General features: G+C 39.0%; 3 protein-coding genes and 1 pseudogene across 3 annotated transcripts; 2 read left to right on the plus strand and 2 right to left on the minus strand.

Annotated features, from left to right (window-relative positions):
- Window positions 1-3,967: 3,967 nt before the first annotated feature.
- LOC135640284 (protein IRX15-LIKE-like) lies at window positions 3,968-5,336 on the plus strand. Its single transcript, XM_065154580.1, has one exon. The coding sequence runs from the start codon at window positions 4,201-4,203 to the stop codon at window positions 5,179-5,181; it is 981 nt and encodes a 326-aa protein (XP_065010652.1). The 5' UTR covers window positions 3,968-4,200; the 3' UTR covers window positions 5,182-5,336.
- A 2,511-nt stretch (window positions 5,337-7,847) lies between these two features.
- LOC103989416 (probable isoaspartyl peptidase/L-asparaginase 2) lies at window positions 7,848-9,919 on the plus strand. The gene is made up of 3 exons (XM_065155876.1): window positions 7,848-8,460; window positions 9,074-9,160; window positions 9,276-9,919. The coding sequence occupies exons 1-3, from the start codon at window positions 8,065-8,067 to the stop codon at window positions 9,783-9,785; spliced, it is 993 nt and encodes a 330-aa protein (XP_065011948.1). The 5' UTR covers window positions 7,848-8,064; the 3' UTR covers window positions 9,786-9,919.
- A 280-nt stretch (window positions 9,920-10,199) lies between these two features.
- LOC135640970 (protein TEEBE-like) lies at window positions 10,200-12,333 on the minus strand (annotated as a pseudogene).
- A 3,253-nt stretch (window positions 12,334-15,586) lies between these two features.
- On the minus strand, window positions 15,587-17,638 carry LOC135641807 (mavicyanin-like). Its single transcript, XM_065157548.1, has 2 exons — window positions 17,331-17,638; window positions 15,587-16,154 (listed from the first exon to the last, which is right to left on the minus strand). The coding sequence occupies exons 1-2, from the start codon at window positions 17,509-17,511 to the stop codon at window positions 15,736-15,738; spliced, it is 600 nt and encodes a 199-aa protein (XP_065013620.1). The 5' UTR covers window positions 17,512-17,638; the 3' UTR covers window positions 15,587-15,735.
- Between the last annotated feature and the right edge of the window lie 4,628 nt (window positions 17,639-22,266).

Raw genomic sequence — 22,266 nt, forward strand, 5'->3', positions numbered from 1 at the left:
AAATGATTCGACTAATAACCTTTTCAAAAAAAAAGAAAGTTTTCATTGGCTCGACACGTTGAACCACTCAGTCTATACATTTATATACGAAGTATCTTAGTCTCTTTCAAAAATTTTATCAAAGATTTTACATTCCTTAGAAGATTAGCTAAACTTTTTAACAAACTTACTATTTATATCTTTTTACTATTGATAATCCCTTATTACTGATAATTATTTTAAAAATAAAAATATTTCTTTATTATGCATAACCCAATATTATCGATTTTACTTTTTTTTTTTCTATAATCTATTATTAAATTTTCGCTGTCAATGCCATCATCTTGCTTGAACATTGTTTACCATATATTCGATATTTTTTTGCTTGTTATTGATACCATCAACACTTCCTGCAAAAATCTCTCAACGCTCATCACAAATGTAATCGGGAGCGATGTCTAGTTCCTTATTATTGATATTGTTTGACTTAACTCATTGCCCCTTGATATTGTTAAAATATTTATCATCATTTACGAATGGATAGTCTAAAAATATAAATAAAATAAAATAAAATTATAAATAGTAACAAAGAGGCTGCAAATAGTTTTTTTTTTATTTTAAGTATGATAGTTTACATATTTGTCCTTTTAATATTTGTCACTAGAAATTGTTGAAGGCTTATCTCTCACTGACATACATAAATGTTATAATCAGATGAAGTTAAACATTAGCCTTATGATAGGAGAAAAAAAAATAAAATATGACATAAAATATATTATTGTCGGAGCTATAGAAAATATTCGTATACTCTTAATTTAGTTAGAGACTATATTTCTACATAATTAATGACGAAAAATAAAATATAACTGATTCTAAATAATTAGGACATTATAGTTTATTGGTTATGTAATTGATAAATATTTTTTTATTCTGTAATTATTTTTTAAATATAATTTCCCATCCTTATGCTGTTTCCTATCTTGCAAGTGACCTCTGAGAGTGAGCTTGAGAAATGATGAAAATAATGACCCAATGGATTTCTTCTGTGAAAAGAAGAAAAAGAAGACCATAATTTGATTAACTTGAACTGTTCTATGGTTCAGGGGACATAATTATTGAGGTAAGAAGAAGCCTTTGCTTTAAGTCAGCATTCTTGAATGGTGATGCTCTCCACCAGGCAGTGTCTCAACTAAACTTCCATGTTGTGCCACACACCATGATGAGTTGCAAGATTATTGAACCTTTAGATCTATTTTGATCTTTTTGTTTGCCAAGTCCTACATGATGAATCATATCAAAGATCATTCAAAAAACCCTGGCTACTGTGGAATGTGATATTTCAATCTCACACTTGCTCTTAGTAAAGGCTGATCTGGATCTATCTCACATCTCAAAACAACTCCATCATGCTCAAATAAAATCTTGAAATGTGAGAATCATTCTTCACAAGCTTCTTTTTTCATTCCATCCATCTGAGGTAGAGACACCAGATTTTTCATCTACTATGCATGCACTACACTGTCAAATAGTTGTACATGTTGAGCATACAGAAGTTTTGTGTTCTCAAGTCTTCCTCATTTTTTGATGCATCCACAAGTCAGTGAAATTGAACTATTGCTTTTTGTCAATTTCAGTGAAATATAACAATTATTTGGATGCATCTAAATGAGGAAGACTTGACATATTTCAGTGAAATACTCAGGCCAAACTTTTTCTTTTTTTTTTGGCATGAGAATAAAGTTTCAGTTTCCCCAAACACAGAAGTGAGTTCTACTGTTTGCCACCACCTGAGATTGGCAGCATTATGTCTGAATGGGTACATTCTTTGCCTTGTATTATGAGTTTGGAACCTAACAAGAAGCCAAAAGGTAGATGATCTGTCAGATTGTATGCCTCAATCCAACTCTGGAAAGCCAACTGATGAATCAATCCTTAAGGTCTGCAAAAGGCTAAGACTGAATCCCTTTGGAGAACAAAGGGTCAAAGTCTCATGATTGAATGCTGCAAGTGGAGGACTTTTGCAAAAGCTGTATCCTTGATGATCTAACTTGAAATCTTGATCCACAGAACTCTCAAGAAAAAGTTCTCCATTAGAGCTGTTGTACCAAATTTGATATGGAAAAAGAGAGCTGTGGTTGCACCTATTTGCACTACAGGAGTATGAACAACATCAAAAGCTTTGAGGGCTGTTGTTGGGCAATCCACCAAAGTAGCAAAACCTGCATGGAAGTTTGCACCATTGATTTCTACATCATAAACTAGATAGATAAAAACTACAATTAAGTCATCCTACCTTCCTCCTACAATTCTTGGTGTCCAAATGGCAATTGCAGTGTTGGAAATATCTGATAATTGGATGACACCCTAACTTACCTTGAAGTGCCTTTCAAAATGTTAGATCACATGCAAGTTTATAAGGAAGAAAGGAAATTTTCTTTAGTTGAGTGATAAAAAAATTATTGCCTACAATATTATTTGGTGAAAAAAAGCACATTTTCTAGTTAATTCAAAATTTCCTCCTATGTATAAATTGATTTCACAATTATTATTTTCACAAAAATATAACAATTGAGGATTTTTTTTCCAAAAAAATATATTAATTTAAAGATCTTGTGCAATATTCATGATGCTCCTTAGAGCATAGAATAGATTGTAAATCATGAGGTCAATCATGTCTCTAAATTATATTAGTTTTTATTGGTTTTAGCATATTTATCTTGCCAATCGACCGTCTTATTTCCTTCTCTATAAATATAGAATGATCTTCTCTATTCAAAAACTTTAACTATACTGAGGATTTTTTTTTGAAAGTTAAATCATATATCCTCAGTTTCATAGATAATTACTCCACTGGATTTTTAATTTTTTTTTGTTGAATTTAGATGCTTCTACAGTTCAATTCGACACACCATTATACATTCGAGTATAATTCATTTACAAGTGTAATACTGTAAATCCCATCCAATTTATTTTTTTTATTATTTTAGGAATCTTTAAGTCCAATTTCATCAAGGGTTTTGTTTAGGCATTTGAAGAATCACTTGATGAGCCACACCAAATGTGAAGTATATATATGTTGAGCAGTATATGCATCTACCATTAACTTGGAAAGGGGGACTACTTGTAGCACACCACGGAATTGGACTTGCCACTGACCAAGTCCACCTTTCTATCAGCCAAGAACCTATGATTCATTGAGCTTGGAAGAACATATCATAGACAAATACTTTTTAACTGCATTTTCTTATTTTTTGTGCTAATTGTTCTGATTGAACTATCATGAATCAGTAAACATTATGATGATTGGCAAATTAATCATGCTAAAAACCATCTTGAAATGAGTCAACCACCAAGAAAAAGGAACTATGCTTTGTTCATCCCATAGGCTTACTAGTTTCCAACACATTGCTTCCTGCACACTTGACAGCAGGAATCCATGGATTCAACTAATCCATGTGAAGCCTGTGACTAGAGACAATTATAGATTCCTACAGATATATGTGAATCAGTTCCATTGAGCAGTACTGTCTGCATTCCTGACAGCAACTTCTTTTTGTCGAGTTATTTGGCAGCAGACAAGGAAGGAATTGTTGCTTGCTTGCCTTCCAAAGGTTGATAAAGAGAGGGGGAAGAATGGTGAGACAAAGCTACAGTTTTATTTGGTACTTTCTTAGGATAACAAATCCTCCCATATATCATCATATGCCATGAATAACCCATTTTCTTTTATAGGGTTTAGGCAATATATCTTGAAAGATTATGTTCACTGTCATGTAAATATTTAGGATATCTTTTCATCCTTTTTCTAATGTAAGAGAAAAATTAAATTAAATTTATTTTCCACAATTGTTTCCCCTCCTTCCCTTAAAACAAAATCCACAGCTGGTCACAGTCCACATTCCAATTCCTGTCATTCCAACAACAGCAGCTGCAGCAGCAGCAGAAAGTCCATCTTCTCCCATTTAGTATCTAAGCTACCAAAGTCAATCCCAAAAGTTTGGTCTCCTGTTCATGTAGTTCATGTTAACCGGTGACTAAGGAAGACAACAATGTTAGAATGATGACGGCCGAGTCACCATATCCTCTTCTTCTCTTCTTCCTCCTCCCCATCCTATTCTAAGGCGAAGAAGAGAAGGGAAGAGAGAGAAAGTATAATAGCAGCGGTGAAGTCATTAAATTTTGTTCTTCTTCCTCTGTTCTTTGAGCGAGCTGAAGTTGGAGATGAAGGGAGTGAGCAGCACGAATCCGATGTATCCGCAGCCATCGTCCAACCACAAGCATGGTGGAAATGGGATCTCCAACTCGGTCTCCTACCGTCGCCGCATTTGGCTCGTCGCGTTCCTCTTCTTCTTCGCCTTCGTCTCGATCCTCACTCTCCACAACCCCACCGGGGCGAGAGATCCGAGTGGCCTCCCCTCCTCTTCTGCCTCCTCGCATGCTGCTGTGGGGTCCGCCGCCGCGGCCACTTCGTGGCCGACGCCGCTGCCGGCTCTGGTGTTCGACGCGCTCGTCCACTACGCCGTGGCCTCCAACTACACGTGGAAGATGGAGGAGGACGGCCTCCGGGCGATCGCGGGCGTGCTCCGGCGACGGGGGCCCTGCAACCTGCTCGTGTTCGGGATCGGGCACGAGACGCCGCTGTGGCGAGCGCTCAACCAAGGCGGGCGCACCGTTTTCGTGGACGAGAACGAGTACTACGTCGCCCACATGGAGGCGCGCAACCCCGGGCTGGAGGCCTACGACGTGGCCTACACCACCAAGGTCCGGGAGATGCCGGAGCTCCTCGCCGAATCCCGCCGGCAGCGCCGCGGCGAGTGCAGGCCGGTGCAGAACCTGCTCTTCTCCGACTGCCGGCTCGCCATCAACGACCTCCCCAACCAGCTCTACGACGTGGCCTGGGACGTCATCCTGATCGACGGGCCCAAGGGGCACGAGGCGGCAGCGCCGGGCCGGATGTCGGCCATCTTCACGGCCGCCGTCATGGCCAGGTACCGCGGCCGGGGGCCCGTGGACGTGCTCGTGCACGACTACGACCGGGCGGTGGAGAGGTTGTGCAGCCAAGAGTTCCTCTGCTCGGAGAACCTCGTCGCCGCCTCCTCCCGTCTGGCCCACTTCCTCATCCGCAGCAGCGTCGGCCCCACCAACGAGTTCTGCACCAGCAGGACCACCACGGCCTACGGCGCTGCGACTTCCAGCTCGTAGTTTGGCTTCTGCTTCGCCATGGACAGGCCAACCGTCCTGAGGAAAAGACAATGAACACTCGTTCTCCCTTTTCCTTTGCTTGGTAGAGCAAAAGATAGTGTTTTCTTGATGACATGCTGATGTGAAGAGGAATGGACATCAAAGCTGACAACACTACACGGGTGCAACTCTTTCGTCTCAGGAAGAACACATAAGATTTTGACCATTAGCAACTTGAGAGAGAGAGAGAGAGAGAGAGAGAGAGAGAGAGAGAGAGAGAGAGAGAATACAATGACAACTCGCTCATCTTTTCTTATCATATTGCGAGATCTCTGCATGTCGAATCTGTTGGAACAATTGCCTAAAGACACTAAATCTTGTCGATATGAACAAACAATTGTCTAAAAATAATTGATTGTTAGGTTAAAAAAATAAAAATAAATAAATAAATCTAATTTTGATTAAAGTTAATAAAAAATATAAGATTTAGAAATCATTTGAAAGCTATAATTGAATTCAATCTCCATGGATGGATCCAATCAACTATTTCTCTTCTGGATGCATGAATCTGAAAAACTTGATCCGATACATCTTTTAAACTTGAGAAATTAAAAAAAATATATTGAAAATCTTAATAAAAAATCTTGGTTAGGTATTTTTCACCATCTAAAATAAGGAGTGATTCCTAAAGTGATATGTAATCATTTGGAACAAAGGGTTAAAATATAATAAAATGATAAAGAAATAGATGAATAAATAAGAAAAATATAATAAAAATAAAATTTTGGGATTAAAAAACATAAAAAACCTTAGTAATTCTTAGCTCCAGAATGGCAAGAGGAAGAGTTGTTAGTGAGAAGTTTTTATTTTCTATCAAAAATGTATTGGTATTTCAAGTTCAGTCTATTATGAAGGAACCTCATAAATAATCTTCTACACCAAAATAAAAACCAAATAAATAGCATAGAAAACAATATTTAATCAACTAGTAGAAGAACAGATATTTTTTCCTTCATCATCTGCCCCTAAAATTTTTGTAGGAAACTTGCACCCAACACTAGCTATTAGTGTAAAGATAAACTCATAAGATTCAAGGAAAATAAAGGATTTCAAGTATGAGCTTAAAGAAAGCATGAATAACTTGATTGGTAACACTCACATTTAATGTGGGAGAAAATTTGAGCCGGTTTGGAAGACTAAATGAGTTTATTATTATTAATTTGGACTAATATATTTTGGGTTAATGGTTTAAGTTTATCAAATTAGTTGATCGATTATCCAATTAAAATGGTTATGATACATGACTTAGAGCATAATATACATGATATTAGAGCATAAAGCAAGCTTTTAAAATAAATTTATCTTTCCAAACTCCTCCAATTTAAACTTTGATAGGAAATACACACGCCCTTATCTGTCCAAACTCCTCCAATTTAAATTTTGATAGAAAATATACAATTAGTTAGTCATTGCTTGTCAAGCAAATGAGATGTAAGGTCCATGGGAGAAAAAAAGCTCAAATGACCTACCACTTGTTTGCTCGCACGGATAAGAGTCAAAGGGATAGCTTGGAGCGATTATAAATCTCTCCTCTTACAAAATTTTTATAGAAATATTATATCTATTTAAGATCGGATATAAAAATATACCCTCAACACTAGATATAGGGTGTTAAAATCGAGAACATAGACTTATAAAAATTGATATCGAGACTAATTTGAGTATCGAAGGGATTGGGTCAAAAAGTCTCTCTCGACTTAGATTTTTATATAAGTAATATTTTTAGGAAAAATATATTCTATCGTGTGTGTGTATATATATATATATATATATATATATATATATATATATATATATATATATATATATATATATAATGTCATATGATGATAAAGATGTAAACTATATTTTTTTCTTAACAAATTTGAATATGATTTAAATTAACTTTATTTGGCTTATAAATTAATAGTATATGTTTGATTGAAAGACATCTTTTTTAATCACGATCATTCTCCACTATGATGAAAAATAATTAATATGATATAACAATCTGAGATGACATCTCTGGGCACATCAAATCATGATGCAATGCTCACTCGAAAAACTGTGGAAAGCAGCAAGAATAGGATTCATCCGAGTGTCCACGATGGTCACGTAGGAAGAAACCACTATGAATTCCTACTGTTCACTTGCCATCGAACGCCACTTGAAGCTTTTCATCTTATGGGTTCTTCTTTTTCTCTGTTCTTTAAGGAATGAATGGGATGGGGGGAGTGCATCATGACATAAGACCCAACCCAGCATGCATGCATCAAGACCTCTCAGAGTACCAGTGCTCTTTCGACAGTGCATCAACTTACCAACTCCAAACTTGTATCTAATGATACACTGAGTTCATATTTAATGTTGAGGCCTAATATTATATCTTACTATCATTGTGGGTTGTAACTTTAAATTATATATCTACATCTTTTTCTTCCACTTCCTACTTTATTAGATTGAACTACATATTTGGATTTGATTCATGTGTCAAATCTGATCCAACTTATGTGTGAGAAAGAACATTATGATCTAACATATATTAGCTTTTAACGTATGTGTGATGAAGCATTTCCATGTCTTATGGCTCAGAACAGTGTCGGCTGGGGAATCTAGAGATGAGTGTATCCTTCAGATTTGGATTTAGATTCGAGCGGGACGTGACTCGGATTCCCTCCGCTGCGGTGTTGTGGGAAACGCACTTGACCTTTTCCCATTACTTGGGGGCGGCACCGGATTCCATCCTGCTCTCCTCGATCCACCTCCGGGCACATTTCAGGTCCGCCTTCTCTTTTAAGACACTCGGGGTTTCTCGGGCGACGCATCCGTGAGGTCGCAGAGAACAGGAGAAAGAAGAGAGAGAAGATGGTGGGTTGGGCCATTGCCGTTCATGGTGGAGCCGGCGTCGACCCAGGATTGCCGGTGGAGAGACAGGAGGAGGCGCGGCGGGTGCTAGAGCGGTGCCTCCGGGTGGGCGCCGCCGGGCTCCGCGCTGGGCTCCCCGCCGTGGACGTAGTGGAGATGGTGGTCCGGGAACTGGAGACCGATCCTGTGTTCAACTCCGGGCGCGGGTCTGCGCTGACGCGGAAGGGTACCGTTGAGATGGAGGCCAGCATCATGGACGGCCACGGCCGCCGCTGCGGCGCCGTATCCGGTCTCACCACCGTCAAGAACCCCGTCTCCCTTGCTCGCCTCGTCATGGACAGATCCCCTCATTCCTACCTCGCTTTCGACGGCGCCGAGGAATTCGCCCGCGAACAGGTCCTCCCCTTCCTCCTCTCCTCTCTTCCTCTCTCTCTCTCTCTAACACACACATCTGCTGTTTCATCGAGTGCAAGCGCGTAGTACGATCTTGCTGATCTCACAGTGCAGAGGGTCATCAGCATATGGTGCTAAAAGGCGCTGCAGTGCGTTTTGGGTGCATTAGCATATCAATATTCTCAATTTTTGCACACCAAACACACGTCGCAGAACCATCCACTATAAATTGCCAAAACCAAACTGCACTCGCGTGCCAAATGGTCTCACTTCCGCCGTCACTTCCAAGAAGAACACAGCACACACCATCATGCATGTAAAGCACCACGTAAACCATGGTCAAAACAGAGTTGACCGTAAAGCAGGCACGAGGACAGGGCACGCAGACGTAAGGTGGCACGTGCCAACCTCAATCCATCGTGTAAGTTGAGATGCGCTGCCACACAATAAGATAGAACAGAAAACACTTGTCCCGAAAACTTTTGTCTCTTTGTCATTTCATCGAACATGCTAGCTAATGGGGGGAGGCTGATGTTAACGGTGATGCGTCGTCTTCTTGGAGCTTCTTTACCCAAGTCTCACAGGTGGTTAACATTGTGTGCTCTCCCCGTTGTAGGGTGTTGAAGTGGTGGACAATAGCTATTTTATCACGGAAGAGAACATGAGCATGCTGAAACGGGCAAAGGAGGCTAACAGCATCATGGTTTGTGACTTTGGCCTCTCGTGCATCATTTCCTTCCTAAACATAGAAGAAGAAGAGAGACTGGGAAAGCTGTTAATTATATTGATCCGCTTCTTATTCTTGGTGAGCAACGTAGTATGATTATAGAGTTCCAGCGCCGGGTGTGGACAGCGCCAGTGCCGGACTAGAGGGTGCGAAAGTGGAGAACGGTCTGCTGATGAACGGCCTCCGCATCAGCGTCTACGCGCCGGAGACCGTGGGGTGTGTGGTGGTCGACAGCAACGGGTGGTGTGCTGCCGCAACGTCCACCGGGGGGCTCATGAACAAGATGAGCGGTCGCATCGGCGACTCACCCCTGATCGGCTCCGGCACCTACGCCTGCGGTGACTGCGCCGTCTCGTGCACCGGGGAGGGTGAGGCCATCATCCGCAGCACACTGGCGAGGGACGTGGCAGCGCTGGTGGAGTACAAGGGGCTCAGCCTGCAGGAGGCCGTGGACTACGCCATCAAGGAGAGGTTAGACGAGGGCATGGCCGGGCTCATCGCTGTGTCCAGAAATGGTGAGGTTGCGTACGGGTTCAACACTATAGGGATGTTCAGGGGATGTGCGACGGAGGATGGATTCATGGAGGTGAGTATATGGTAGACGCACTGTCTCCGCAAGATCCGTCAGCAGCCTCCACAAAGAATGTAGCAATCTCTGTTTATGATGGTAAAAATCTTCTTCCAAATCCAAGGGATCACTTAATATGCTTGATCAAGAGATGAAGCCTAGTAAGCAATTTTAGGAGCTTCGACTTGCTCATCTGTTTGTGCTGCAGCTGCAAATTACGCAGCAGCAGCAGCAGTAGCATGCAATAGTGAATTAACATCAGTGATGATCCTTATACTTTGAAAGACTACTGCAAGATAATGTAAATGTACATAATTGAGATCATAATGTGAAAGTTACCAGGAAGAAATCAAAGATACATGATTTAGATTTCAGTATATCATTAACTAGCCTCATCCTCCATTGTCACACATCTAACTAGAAGATTTAAGCTGATACTCCAATGATGTGGCCAAACCATCATTGAGGACGTAGAGGCCAGAAGCTACATGCAAGTAACTTGCAGCCTTTGCTGTTTCCCCTCAACATCCGTATGGCTCAGGCCTTGATAGGGTAAACCCTAACTTGATCCAACACAGGCCCGCAGAGAGATCCGGGATTGCTGACGCTGATGTGGTAGTACGCAGCGTAGAATGTGATCCGAGTCCTGTTCGCCAGTGCCATAAACCTCAAGCTTGCAGCTTGGTGTCCACCTTTTCCCTGAGAGTGGAATCGCGCCTTCACCGTCCCATTGCCTGCGAAAGCTTCCACCATCATCGAACCATGGCAACCGTTCTTCGCATCGCCCACCACAAAGCTGAGTTCGTAGATCCTGTTGCTGATGGTCCTGATAACCTGCGCGATGACGCTTTCCCTTCCTGCGACGAGCTCCACCGCGAACTGCCCGAACGGGACGGTGTGATGCTCTGCGTCGATGAACCTGACGGCCTTGAGATTCGATGATCCAGCCAGGGAGGGGAGATGTGCGGTCTTCCTGCTTGGGAGGAAGGAGGACGCCGGTTGTGGAGTTTTGGAAGACATAGGCCCTTCTTCGAAGCCGCTATTCTTAACCAGGTTGTCTGTGATAGAAATAATAGAAGATAAGAACAATATAATATAAGAAGCTTTATTGTAGAAATGAAATAGCTTTAGCTTGAATACATTAACATGTTCCTATCCTATTTATAGGATTAAGAGGGAGGATTTTCCTCACAGAATAGATAAGATTTCCTCATATAGTGGGGAAATCTTATCTTCTATCATGCCCCCGCAAGATGGTGCTCCTGACAAGGATACCAATCTTGAATCGGTAAGAAAGAGACTTCGTGAGTAAGATAAGTGTAGATCGCTACTGCTGTTGCTGCGAATGCTGTTGTTGTGATGGCACAGGCGTTCCCTTCATTCTCCTTAAGTCTGCCGAATGTTGACAGATCAGCGAAGACTACCGCGGTGAGGAAGATGAGGATTGACCACGGAGCCTCTTAGGAATGCACGGCGTTGGTCACTGGCCGAAGGGTGAAGCTTCACTTTTCTCAGAGACGTTGGTCGCTTGCCGAAGGCAAGAGCGAAGCTTCACTTTTCTCAACGACGTTGGTCGTGGTTGCGATTACGACGGCTGCGACGGTAGAGAAGAAATCTACAGCAATGTTGCAGTGATGCTACTACAGCAAAGGAGAAAACTGCAACAGAGGAGGAAGCTGTAGTAGAAGAGGAAACTGTAGCAGAAGAGGAAGGAAAATAGCTACAACGAGGAAGAAAGGTGGGGCAGTGCTGATGAGCAGCACTAGAGATGCCGTAGCAGAAATGTCGTAGCGGAAGGGAACGGACGTTGACGTATAGCGGAAGGGAACGGACACGGACGTTGACGTAGAATGGCAACACCAATGATGAATTGGCAGCGAGAAGAGAGCTTGCTCTAGGCAAGCGGCTCTGATACCATGATAGAAATAATAGAAGATAAGAACAATATAATATAAGAAGCTTTATTGTAGAAATGAAATAGCTTTAGCTTGAATACATTAACATGTTCCTATCCTATTTATAGGATTAAGAGGGAGGATTTTCCTCAACAGAATAGAGGATTTTTCTCACAGAATAGATAAGATTTCCTCATATAGTGGGGAAATCTTATCTTCTATCAGTCTGCAGTTAAAGGATCGTATTAGATCGCACCTCTTCTGCGGTATCAGCTCCATGCTGATCTCGCAGACTTGTAATGGTTGAGCTTTCACCTCTCGTAGGCATCGGAGGGAAGAGCTCCTTGATGGCCACAGCGTCCAAGAGCGGTCCACACGCATGGGTCTTCCTCAATCCCGACGTTGTGGAAGATCACCTGCACCGTTGTCTTGGTCGGTATGAAGCCCCAGGCGTAGGTATCGCCACCGGTGCTGCTGTAAAGAGTCTGAATCGGGAGGTCTCCGGAGAGCGGCGGCACCGAGACCCTCAGCACCTCATCCTGGGCGCAGGTCCTGGTGGCGCTGAAAGTGAGGGAGTAGAGGGTGCCTGGCTTGACGGTGATGTCCTGGGAGACGGAGGCGTCGTTACAGAGTCGAACAGCATGGACGCCGTGGGGCACGGTGAAGTACATGCCGCCTGGCTGCGGGCCGCCGGAGATTTACTCGACATGGCCCCGGATAGTCCATCTGGGGAGGGATTTCTTCCCCATGATGACAGTCTTGTTGAGCTCGTCTTCCCTCGGGCCGGTCTCGAAGTTGCCATTGGCAAGGAATCCTGCAAGTTGATGGAAGGAAGCCAACAATCCATCTCAATCATGAAGCAATCAAGAGAATATAGAAAAGCTTCGCCATATATATATATCCACAAAGGAGATTTTGTTAAGCTGGTTACCATCAAGAAACTGAGCCTTGAGAACACTGATGTAGCAGGAAAGGAGCAAAAGAAAAAGATGCAGAGCACCCATCTCTGTTCTCAGTGAAGCAAGCAGAGATGAGACTGAGCTCAGGGACTGTGAGAGCTGTATATATATCCACAACACAAAATCCAGTCCACCTCCATGGCTTTGTGATCTGATCTCCATATATGTGTGATGGCAGAAGCCTGCCGGATTGCTGCAGTGGTCATTACAGCTTGCTTCCTTAAAAGGATGGCAGAAACAGCTCAAGTGATTCCAAGCAGACTCCGCAGTGCCACCATGCATGCATGGGTCGGCTTCAAAACAATACGTGCCGTGTCAGAATCACGTAGCTTTCACCATGGACGCAGGGAGACCACTCGGCTTGTCATCAACTCCGAGAGAAAGAACATGAACAAGCGGATAGGAAAAGCCTGCGATCATGAGCTCCATGCGGCGATTCCGCATGCCTGTCCCACTTCACAACCCTGTCTCACATGGCGAGGAGAAGGTTATAGATTCTTAATCACGTGCTGGGAGAGGACTTTGGTGCTCAGCTTAATCTATGGTGCTCAGCTTCCAAAAGAATTAGAAGAGTGCGATGTCAGTGTTGCCATCTCCAACATTGGATGGTTCTGACCTTGTGTACACTACGTTTTCCCTCTTTAACTGTTCTTGATCCTCCGGCTTACTGTTCACTGATCACAGAGGACGAGGAATCCTTTGATTGCAGATCGGATCGGGCCGGAGTGGACACAGAGATCCACAGTAAAAGAAAGGCATTTCTGGGAGGAGATGAGAACAGAGCAGAGGAATAGCTGAATGCCGTCTCCCTCGCCTCCGCGACCGGAGACGGCGTCGCTACCGAGCAGCGCGCACGTGGTGGCGGTGCCGTAAATACATCAATTAAATGTATTCACGCGAATAAAAATTAGCATCATCAATCCAAGGTTTTGATGATAAGATATTGATGGTAGACATCTATCATATTTTGGTGATGGATCATTTGATTTGATCATAAATGCTCGCTTTGATAGAGTCTCTGTTTGATTCGATCAAATCAACTTTCGATATTTATTACTTATTTAAAATGGATGGATAATTGAGGTTAAATGAATTCTACTTAGAATTTGTACATGAAAGATCGCATTTTGCATCACCAGCACATCATTCATTCATGGGTTGACCACAACTATCTATGACTCCCAATGATACCATCGTTCATTACTATTGACAACATCCGTCATCATTAATTGAAATATTAAATTTTTTTTTTTAAATAGACTTAAGTGTTTCATTCTATGTCAATATAATTTTTTAAAATATAATAATCAAAATATTAAAGATAGTTAACTATGTTATAATAATAATAAATTATAAAAAAGATAAACATTTCCACTATGGCAAATTTGATATGACTATCAAAAATACTCTCTCATACATTATGATTACAGGAGATGTGACACAAAGATATCCAGAGACAAGTTATCTGACTACATTATTCAAAATATGATGATATAACACACAACACTTATTCCCCACCTCAACGACTTTTCACATGTAAGTCGATGCGTTCTGCTGGCCTTTTTCTTTGCTTTGGTTTGTACGTGGTTTGTTTGGTAAACATCATTGTTAGCCACAGTACATAGTCCTGTTATAAGTCTCTCTCTCTCTCTCTCTCTCTCTCTCTCTCTCTATGCATGTATGTTTGTCCCTCTCTTAATTTGGATTGTTTGATAGCATTGTTGTTAGCCACTGTGGTCCTATTTTCTCTCTCTATATGTATGTATCACTTGCTTGATTTTGTTGTGTTTTGTTTGTTAGATAGCGTTGCTATTATGCATAGCTGTCCTGTTATATATATATATATATATATATATATATATATATATATATATATATATATATATATATATATATATATATATATATATATATATATATATATATATATATATATATATATATATATATATATATTCTCATATGTTTATTGAGTCTGTTTAGTTCAGTTATTTAGAGCCTGTTTAGTTCAGTTAGAATCGAATAGATATTTATTAAATATTTATTTATTATTAAGAGTCCTCATAGTGATGTAATTATTTTTTTAAATCAATTAACCAATCAATGAAATGTTATTTCACTCTGTGGACAAACTCTAGGAGACCGATCCCCTCGAAGCGATCAAGGAGGTTGATCCCCTCGAAGCGATCATTATCATTCCATTTTTTCCCCCTTTCTTTCACGATAAGACCTTAGGGTATTATCAATTGGTATCAGAGCGACGATAAGACTTTAGGATCTTAACATTTCGTATCAGAACCTTATCATTTCTTTTATTTCTTTTACGATAAGACTTTAAGGTCTTATCATTTGGTATCAGAGATAAGAAAGATTAACTATGAATGTAGCATGTATTTGTTTTGATTTATGAATTGTTAATTTAATCTCATATTTCAGTGAATTGCATCAGAGTGTAGGCAGTTAGAATATGTCCAAACCAAAGAAAGTTCAAGAACACAAGCACAGGACCATTCCAGCCAACAATGCCATAAATGCTGCAAGATATATCCAACATTTACCACATGACTGACAGATTCAGGCACTAACAGTACACAGAAAAATATAGATCAGCATGCCAAAGATGAACACCAAGGAACTGAACATGAAATCTTGCGTTACACCAGCAGGAAGTGTTGGCACTTGAATCATCACACAACATGAGGAGACAGGAAATGAGTGAAGAGAGTTCACTGGAACTACTATGGGTGGACAGGACATGAAAAGGAACAGTGCAGAAATCAATAGATGAGATATAGCAAATTAAAGATCTCACCAACTCACCACCAAATTAAGTACCATGCAGATGAGGAATAGTTTTTGGATCACCAAGACTAAGCTTTTCTTGGGGTCATCCTCATCACCCAGTCATAAATTCTAACTGGCCATGACACACAAATGCCAACCTGAGGAAATATATGCAAATAAAACATGTAGCCAGACATTGATAATATTAGGAACCATGCAAATAAATCCAATAGATCCTTTAACAAGTTCTCAAATAAACTAGCCATGGTCATAAGAAAGAACAACTCCTGCCATATGGTTCAATACCAAACTAATCAAATCTTATTATCTCTCACAGTCTCACGACTAATAATTCATGGCAAGGCCACCGGAGACAGCAGCAGATGCAAACACAGAAAGAGCAACAGCAATCAACCCTGGAAGAGCTCTTGTGCCGCTGTTAGCTCCAGGGGTAGCTGCCGGAGTGGAGATGCCTCCACTACCACCACCGGGAGTGGAGGCAGCAGGGGAGGGGGAAGGAGATGCGGTGGGCGAGGTGGAAGGGGCAGCAGAGGAGGCAGACTTGGAGATCTTGATGTCCACCTTCTGGCCACCGCTGCAGTGTCCAGGGATGCCACAGATGAAGTAGCGGTGGCCCTTGGTCTTGATCGTGATGGTGTCATTACCGGTGGCAAATGTGGCCATGGGCGATGCTGCATTGCAGGAGTGGTAGTCGGCCTTGCTCACCTCAAGCACGTTGTGGAAGCTTTTGTTGTACTCAAACACTGCCAACACATATGAACACTTGAGCTCAAACGTGGTTGATTGACCCGAGAAACATTTCTTGTCCAACAATCTACAACACATCCTTTCGGTGGCGTGAGGTAAAAATATGAGTTTTAGATCTACACTCGATTTATCATGAGCAGTGCATCTTCCTAGAATAACTCCGTGAGATTTGTTAATCCTCAAAAAATTGTACTTTAAATCAGGAAATTTTCTCTCCAGTAAACATGTTGGAGAAGATACCAATCTCAGTGTGGAATGAAACTGCACTTGCAACATCTGTGCAAACAGGAGGGGGAAACAAAGAAAAATTATAGTTGACAGCACCTCAGTTCACGGACAAGAGAAGGGAGGACAGCAAGCAAGAGTAGTGTGCTCCTCCATTAACTGCGGTGCCGCACATTCCGCTTTCATAATTGGCCTGCATGTGACTACATAGAAGAATCCCAAAGCTATTGATCTGCCATTTAATATCTCTAATGTCCACTTCTCATTCCTAGTTTTACTCCATAATCTATTAATCCTTAGGTAGATCACAAAGAACTCTTTCAAACATTTCTACAATGCCAAGAATCAACCAAAAAACAAAGAAAACATAATATCTTGAGGAGGCAAATAAAAAAATTGAACTCAGGTAGAGAAAATCAGAAAACAAAAAAGGTTGGAAGGCTGGCCAACACATTCTTTAGTACAAATTTGGTGTATGAGAAAGGTAATGAGAGAAATAGTGCAAGACAAGACTGCATTTCCCAAAAATGCAAGATTTAGTTGGTATTATTGTCTTTTAAGCATAGTAAATGGTAATAATATATCAACCAACAAAATTTTAGAAGTATTTATGAGTTTCTACTTGTAAAAATAAGACAACAACATTGGCTAACCCAACCTTAGATCAAAAACCTACAAGAAAGAGAGAAGAAATGCATGGAATCTTGAGTTAAAAACATAAAGAATAAAAAGGGACCATGAAAGAAGGAAAAAAGAAGCTTTGTAGGTTATCATACAAAGTTGTTAATGTTGTCTCCCAGCTGATACTTCAAAAAGATTGTTAAATCGAAACTAAATCTCGAAGAAAAATGACATCTTGAGCCAGAGAAAACTCAGGAACAATAAAAGGTTTGCAGGTCATCATGCAATCGACTTGGCAGGAAGAAGAAAGAAAGAAGAGGACTCACCAATGGTGTCTCCCACTTCGAATTTCTTGGACAACGCCCAGGCGGTGTAGTTCGGGCTCCCCATGATGGTCCATCCGGCGGCATCCCCAACCTTGTAGACAGCACCCTCCGACAGCCCTACGCCGGCGGCGAGAAGGAACGCCAACACCAACGCCATTGCCGTTGCCATGACCTTCACCATGGCCGAACCAGAGAGAGAAAGAGAGACAGAGAGACAGAGAGACAGAGAGAGAGAGAGAGAGAGAGAGAGAGAGAGGAAGAAGAACGGGGCACACGGGATGCTCCTCCGTAGTGTGACTACTCTTCTAGTAGTAAAAGGCAGTGGCACTTTGTAAGGCTTCATAAATAATAGACTCCCCATATGGTTTTATTATACCATCTTAAATATAATAATAGTATAAAGGCGATTTCATAGAAGCCTCATATTTAAAGTGTTTTCCATAAGAAGCCTCCCATTTCTATATTTTCAAAACAAAAAAACCTTTTTTCCTTTAAAAAAAATATCAAAATACCCTTAAAAAATAGTTTCACACCAAAAATCTAATTTGAATTAAACCGATCTATATTATATATATTTTTTTTGTTTATAGTATTTTTATAAGGAGTCATAGTGATTTTGATTTATAGTTTTTCAATGGAGCTACAATGCCTTTAATTACTGAATAAAAAACATTGTAATTATATAAAATATTATAATTGGATGATATCTTGTTATTTTTGTTATAATTCCTTCATAATAAATTATTATAAATATAATAATACTTTTTTCAAAAAATATTTAAATATAAATATAAGAGAGAGAAAGTGGTGGGAAAATAGAAATTTTAATACTATTTATTTTAAAATATGTCAAGACCTTCATAATTTTCATACAAAATCATTTAAATTCTCATATTACTAATACCTCCAAACTTTACTAATGTTATGGTGCTTTGATTGAACAATGAAATCATTGTAAAATTAAGAAATATTTTAACTGGTCATTTTAATATGTTTGAATTTAAGGTTAATTTTATTTTCAAATATGTCAAAATATTTAAAATTTTCATTCAAAGCCATTTGAGAACTCTTAAATAAAATAATTTATGAAACTTTAATAAATATAAAAAATTAATAATTAATATTTATAAGAATTTGAATTAATAATTAATGGGGTTTCTGAATGAGGTTAGTAAAAGAATACTATAGTTATATTTAAAACTAATTTATTTAATTGAATCTAAAATATTATAATCCTATTCAAAAATATTATATTAATCCCGCTTAATACCAAATCGGTTTAAATCAAACTAATTTAAGATCAAATTGATTGAGCTGATTTCACATAAACTAAAAAATTAAGGCTTTCAACTATCAATAATAATATTTTTATCATATTAAAAATAAAGATACTTGTGGATTGAGAGATATTGGAGGAAAATATCATTGACTTCTTAATCAGTCCGATATGATTTAGACCTGTATACATAGAGTTATTCTATATATTCCGGAGATAGAAGTGACGAACTATTTAGATATTAGAAGATTAAGATTAGAAAAATATTTTCTGACCCAGTCTCTTTGATATTTAAATCAGTAACTTAAGGTATGTAAGTACATATATAAATAGCTAAGAGAAGTTTTTCATTTTTTTATATTAAAAAAAAGCTTTTATACTTGATCATAAAAGAAATATGTGATTATCTTTCGATGAGAAGGATACTCTCAATTATAAATAATGATTCATCTTATCCTTTTTCATTGGGCATGATATGATGATGATATATTAAATGATTAATTGATAATATATCTCATATCAAGAGATTTATCAATAAAAACTCAAAAGTTAGGATCTTTGTTCAAAATTCGACCAAAGTATAACTAATAATAAAAGCTAAAAATGACCAAATATTTTGTGCCATTAAATGCCGACCAATTACTGCAAGAGCTATATAGTTTACACAAGCTAATGGGCAATATCGAGTATTAATATAGAGTCGAGCCTATATACAAAAAAATGAAGGAATATATACAGATGGTTTTGGAGAATCATGAGTGGATCAATTCCTTTGTGATTGGAAAGAGAGTGAAAAGATGAGAGAGTCACAATCCCTCATCTTAAGCAGAAGAATTCTTTGATCTATCAACCTAAATTCCTCATCGGCCTTCTTCTCAATCCAAAGTCTCCTTGTAAAAGTACCTATAGACCCACTGCATGTTCTTTGGTGTTGAGACACACACCAAAAACAACGTTGGATCTGACAGCATTATGGGACCTCCAAGCACATGTAAAGAGGCTGTGGACTAAAGAACATTAGCTGCTTTATTTCTTTGTGAGTATGCCATTGTGGATGTGATTTCAGCTTTGGAATGACTCCAGCTATTGGCCACTTAGTTCTACTTTGGCCATCACTGTTAAGTTTCAGATGAATTAGGGCAAACACTATAGAGAAATAGACCAATCCTGGATTTTTGGTGACACATAAACACTGTCATTGTCACTGATATTGTCAAAAAATAAGAAAAGAAAATTTTGTCCCCCTATTTTCATCACTATGAAATTTGAATTTTTATATTACTTATCTATTTTTTTCTCTCATCACTAATAAGTAATATAAAATATTATCAGAACTGTGCATATATGAAGTGGGTATAATGGTTTTGAGGTAAAAAAAAAACACTTAAAATGTCTCTGAAAGATGTAGAAGATTTCATGTAATGGTTTTCTTGGACATTCCTTTATGACCTTTTCTTTTTTATGTTTCATATTTGTTTCTTCTTTATTAACTCATCACACAAACGATTGTCGGAAATAAATAGGAAATGCCAAAAACAAGTTTTATATTTACATGTTATTTAATATTTTTTTTATTTTCTTCTCCTTATTTCTCTCCTACATTTTACTAATGCGAAGAGGTAATATAGTCTATCTATCAATATTTCCTTTGTTTATATTGTTTCTCTATAATTCTTTTCATATAGCTGTTGTAGAAAGATTTTGATGTAATTATAGGTTACCGCATTTGATCGTCTTAAACCATTCCTTCCAATTTTGCTTCTTAAATTTTTAATGGAATGCTATTGAATTAGAGACTCTGATAGAAATATCTTTCTATCATTTCAACAATAATGCTTCATTTTTCTTGGTACAGTGGACTGGTAAAAGAATAGATCAGAATTGCAGGCCCAATTCAAGATGCAGCTCAGCTACAACAATGCAATGTGATCCATATCCATCTCAAGAGTAACATATGGATCCATTTGCACTGAGTTTAGCTTGACAGCAACAGTATGAACTCTCTCTCTCTCTCTCTCTCTCTCATGCACACACATTTCCAGTTTCTACTATCTAATATATCATAGAAATATAAACTAAACTTCAGCTACATAAAATGCCAACTTTAAAGAAAAATGGCGTTAAATAACATATCTCACATCTTATAGTTATTTCCATTATGTGATGACCTCTCTCTCTCTCTCTCTCTCTCTCTCTCTCTCTCTCTCTTTTCCAGTTCATGAAGATCTGATCAATCTCATAGGAACATAAGATTATAACTTTTACTTAGATGCCAAATCAAAGCAACAAAGGTATCAGATAACATATCTCGTTTCTTGCATTAGTTTTCTTACATTATATGATAACCATTCTCTCTCTCTCTCTAACACTTCTAGTTTCTGAAGATCTGATCAATTTCATATGAACATGAGAAGTAACTTCAAATGCTGTTGAAAAAGAAGGAACCTTGAAAATTAAGAATTGATTGCATCTAAGATCTTGCTATGTGGTATGAAAATTTCTGAGTATTTCTTTTGTAAATTTACGAAGGTTGAAGAGGGAAATGTTATTCTTTTTCAATATCGAAAGAACTTCTAATGCGAGGTTAGATTCAATATAGCACATACTCCAAAAACAGGATAAAAAAAACTCGAGATGAGAAAATAATTGAAAATAGAGAATTAGAAAGCACAAAGCTAAAAAATGATATGATACAATGAAAGTTAAAAAAACCTTTTAAATGGGGAGGAGATTTCATTTTTCGTATCATCCAACTATATACTACATTCATAAATTTTGTAAAATAGTTTTAAATCATGTTGATGATGCGTTGAATCGATATCATATGCACATGTCATCCTTCTAATTCGCTAACAATATACATGTGACCAAATATGATTATATCAGATTTAGGATCTATGGTTTATATTGTTTCATCCTGTTATCTCCGAAAGCATTAATAAATAAGCTTGAAAACTCAAACATGACCCTATTGTTAGTCGAGAAGAAGGTGATTAATCAAATTGGTTAGGCCTAATTAATGCCAGTACTAAACATACTGTGCAAAGTCAAACGCTGCTGGCGAAATTGACATGTTGCTGATGACTACAATCAATTGGCACCATCTCATATAGAGGAAGTTCAATGCCATGTTTTCTTTGACTTCTAAGAAGGTGGCATGACCTACACCTTGTTGACCTTTTTTTCCTTGGTATTTTTAGAATAGTGATGAGGTTCGAAGGAAGCATGCAACTTATGGGTGTCTACCAGAAGAGAAAGGAAATAGAATGTGGAACACAAGAATCCATTGATCAGAATCTGTCTGTCTGTCTCTCTCTCTCTCTCTCTCTCTCTCTCTCTCTCTCTCTCTCTCTGTCTGTCTGACACCAATAAAGATAAGTCAATCAACACCGGCAAATTGGTAGGGAAGGAAGAAGGCAAAATTGTCGTGGTGTTTCCCTTGCTTTTGGGTGATCAAAGCATGCACACAATGTGCCTTTCTGTCTCATTCCAACAATCCCCCTCACTCTTCCTCTTCCACCCCTTCATATCTCAGCTACATCCAACTCAAGTTAATTATCCCAAGAAAACAAAAAAAAATTCGTTTTTTCCCATCTTAATATAGTTAGCATCCCCTTTAGTTGTTATGTCACTAAAATACTAAAAATATTATTTACATGA

This window comes from Musa acuminata, chromosome BXJ3-6 (assembly GCF_036884655.1).
Source record: "Musa acuminata AAA Group cultivar baxijiao chromosome BXJ3-6, Cavendish_Baxijiao_AAA, whole genome shotgun sequence".
Lineage (NCBI taxonomy): Eukaryota > Viridiplantae > Streptophyta > Magnoliopsida > Zingiberales > Musaceae > Musa > Musa acuminata.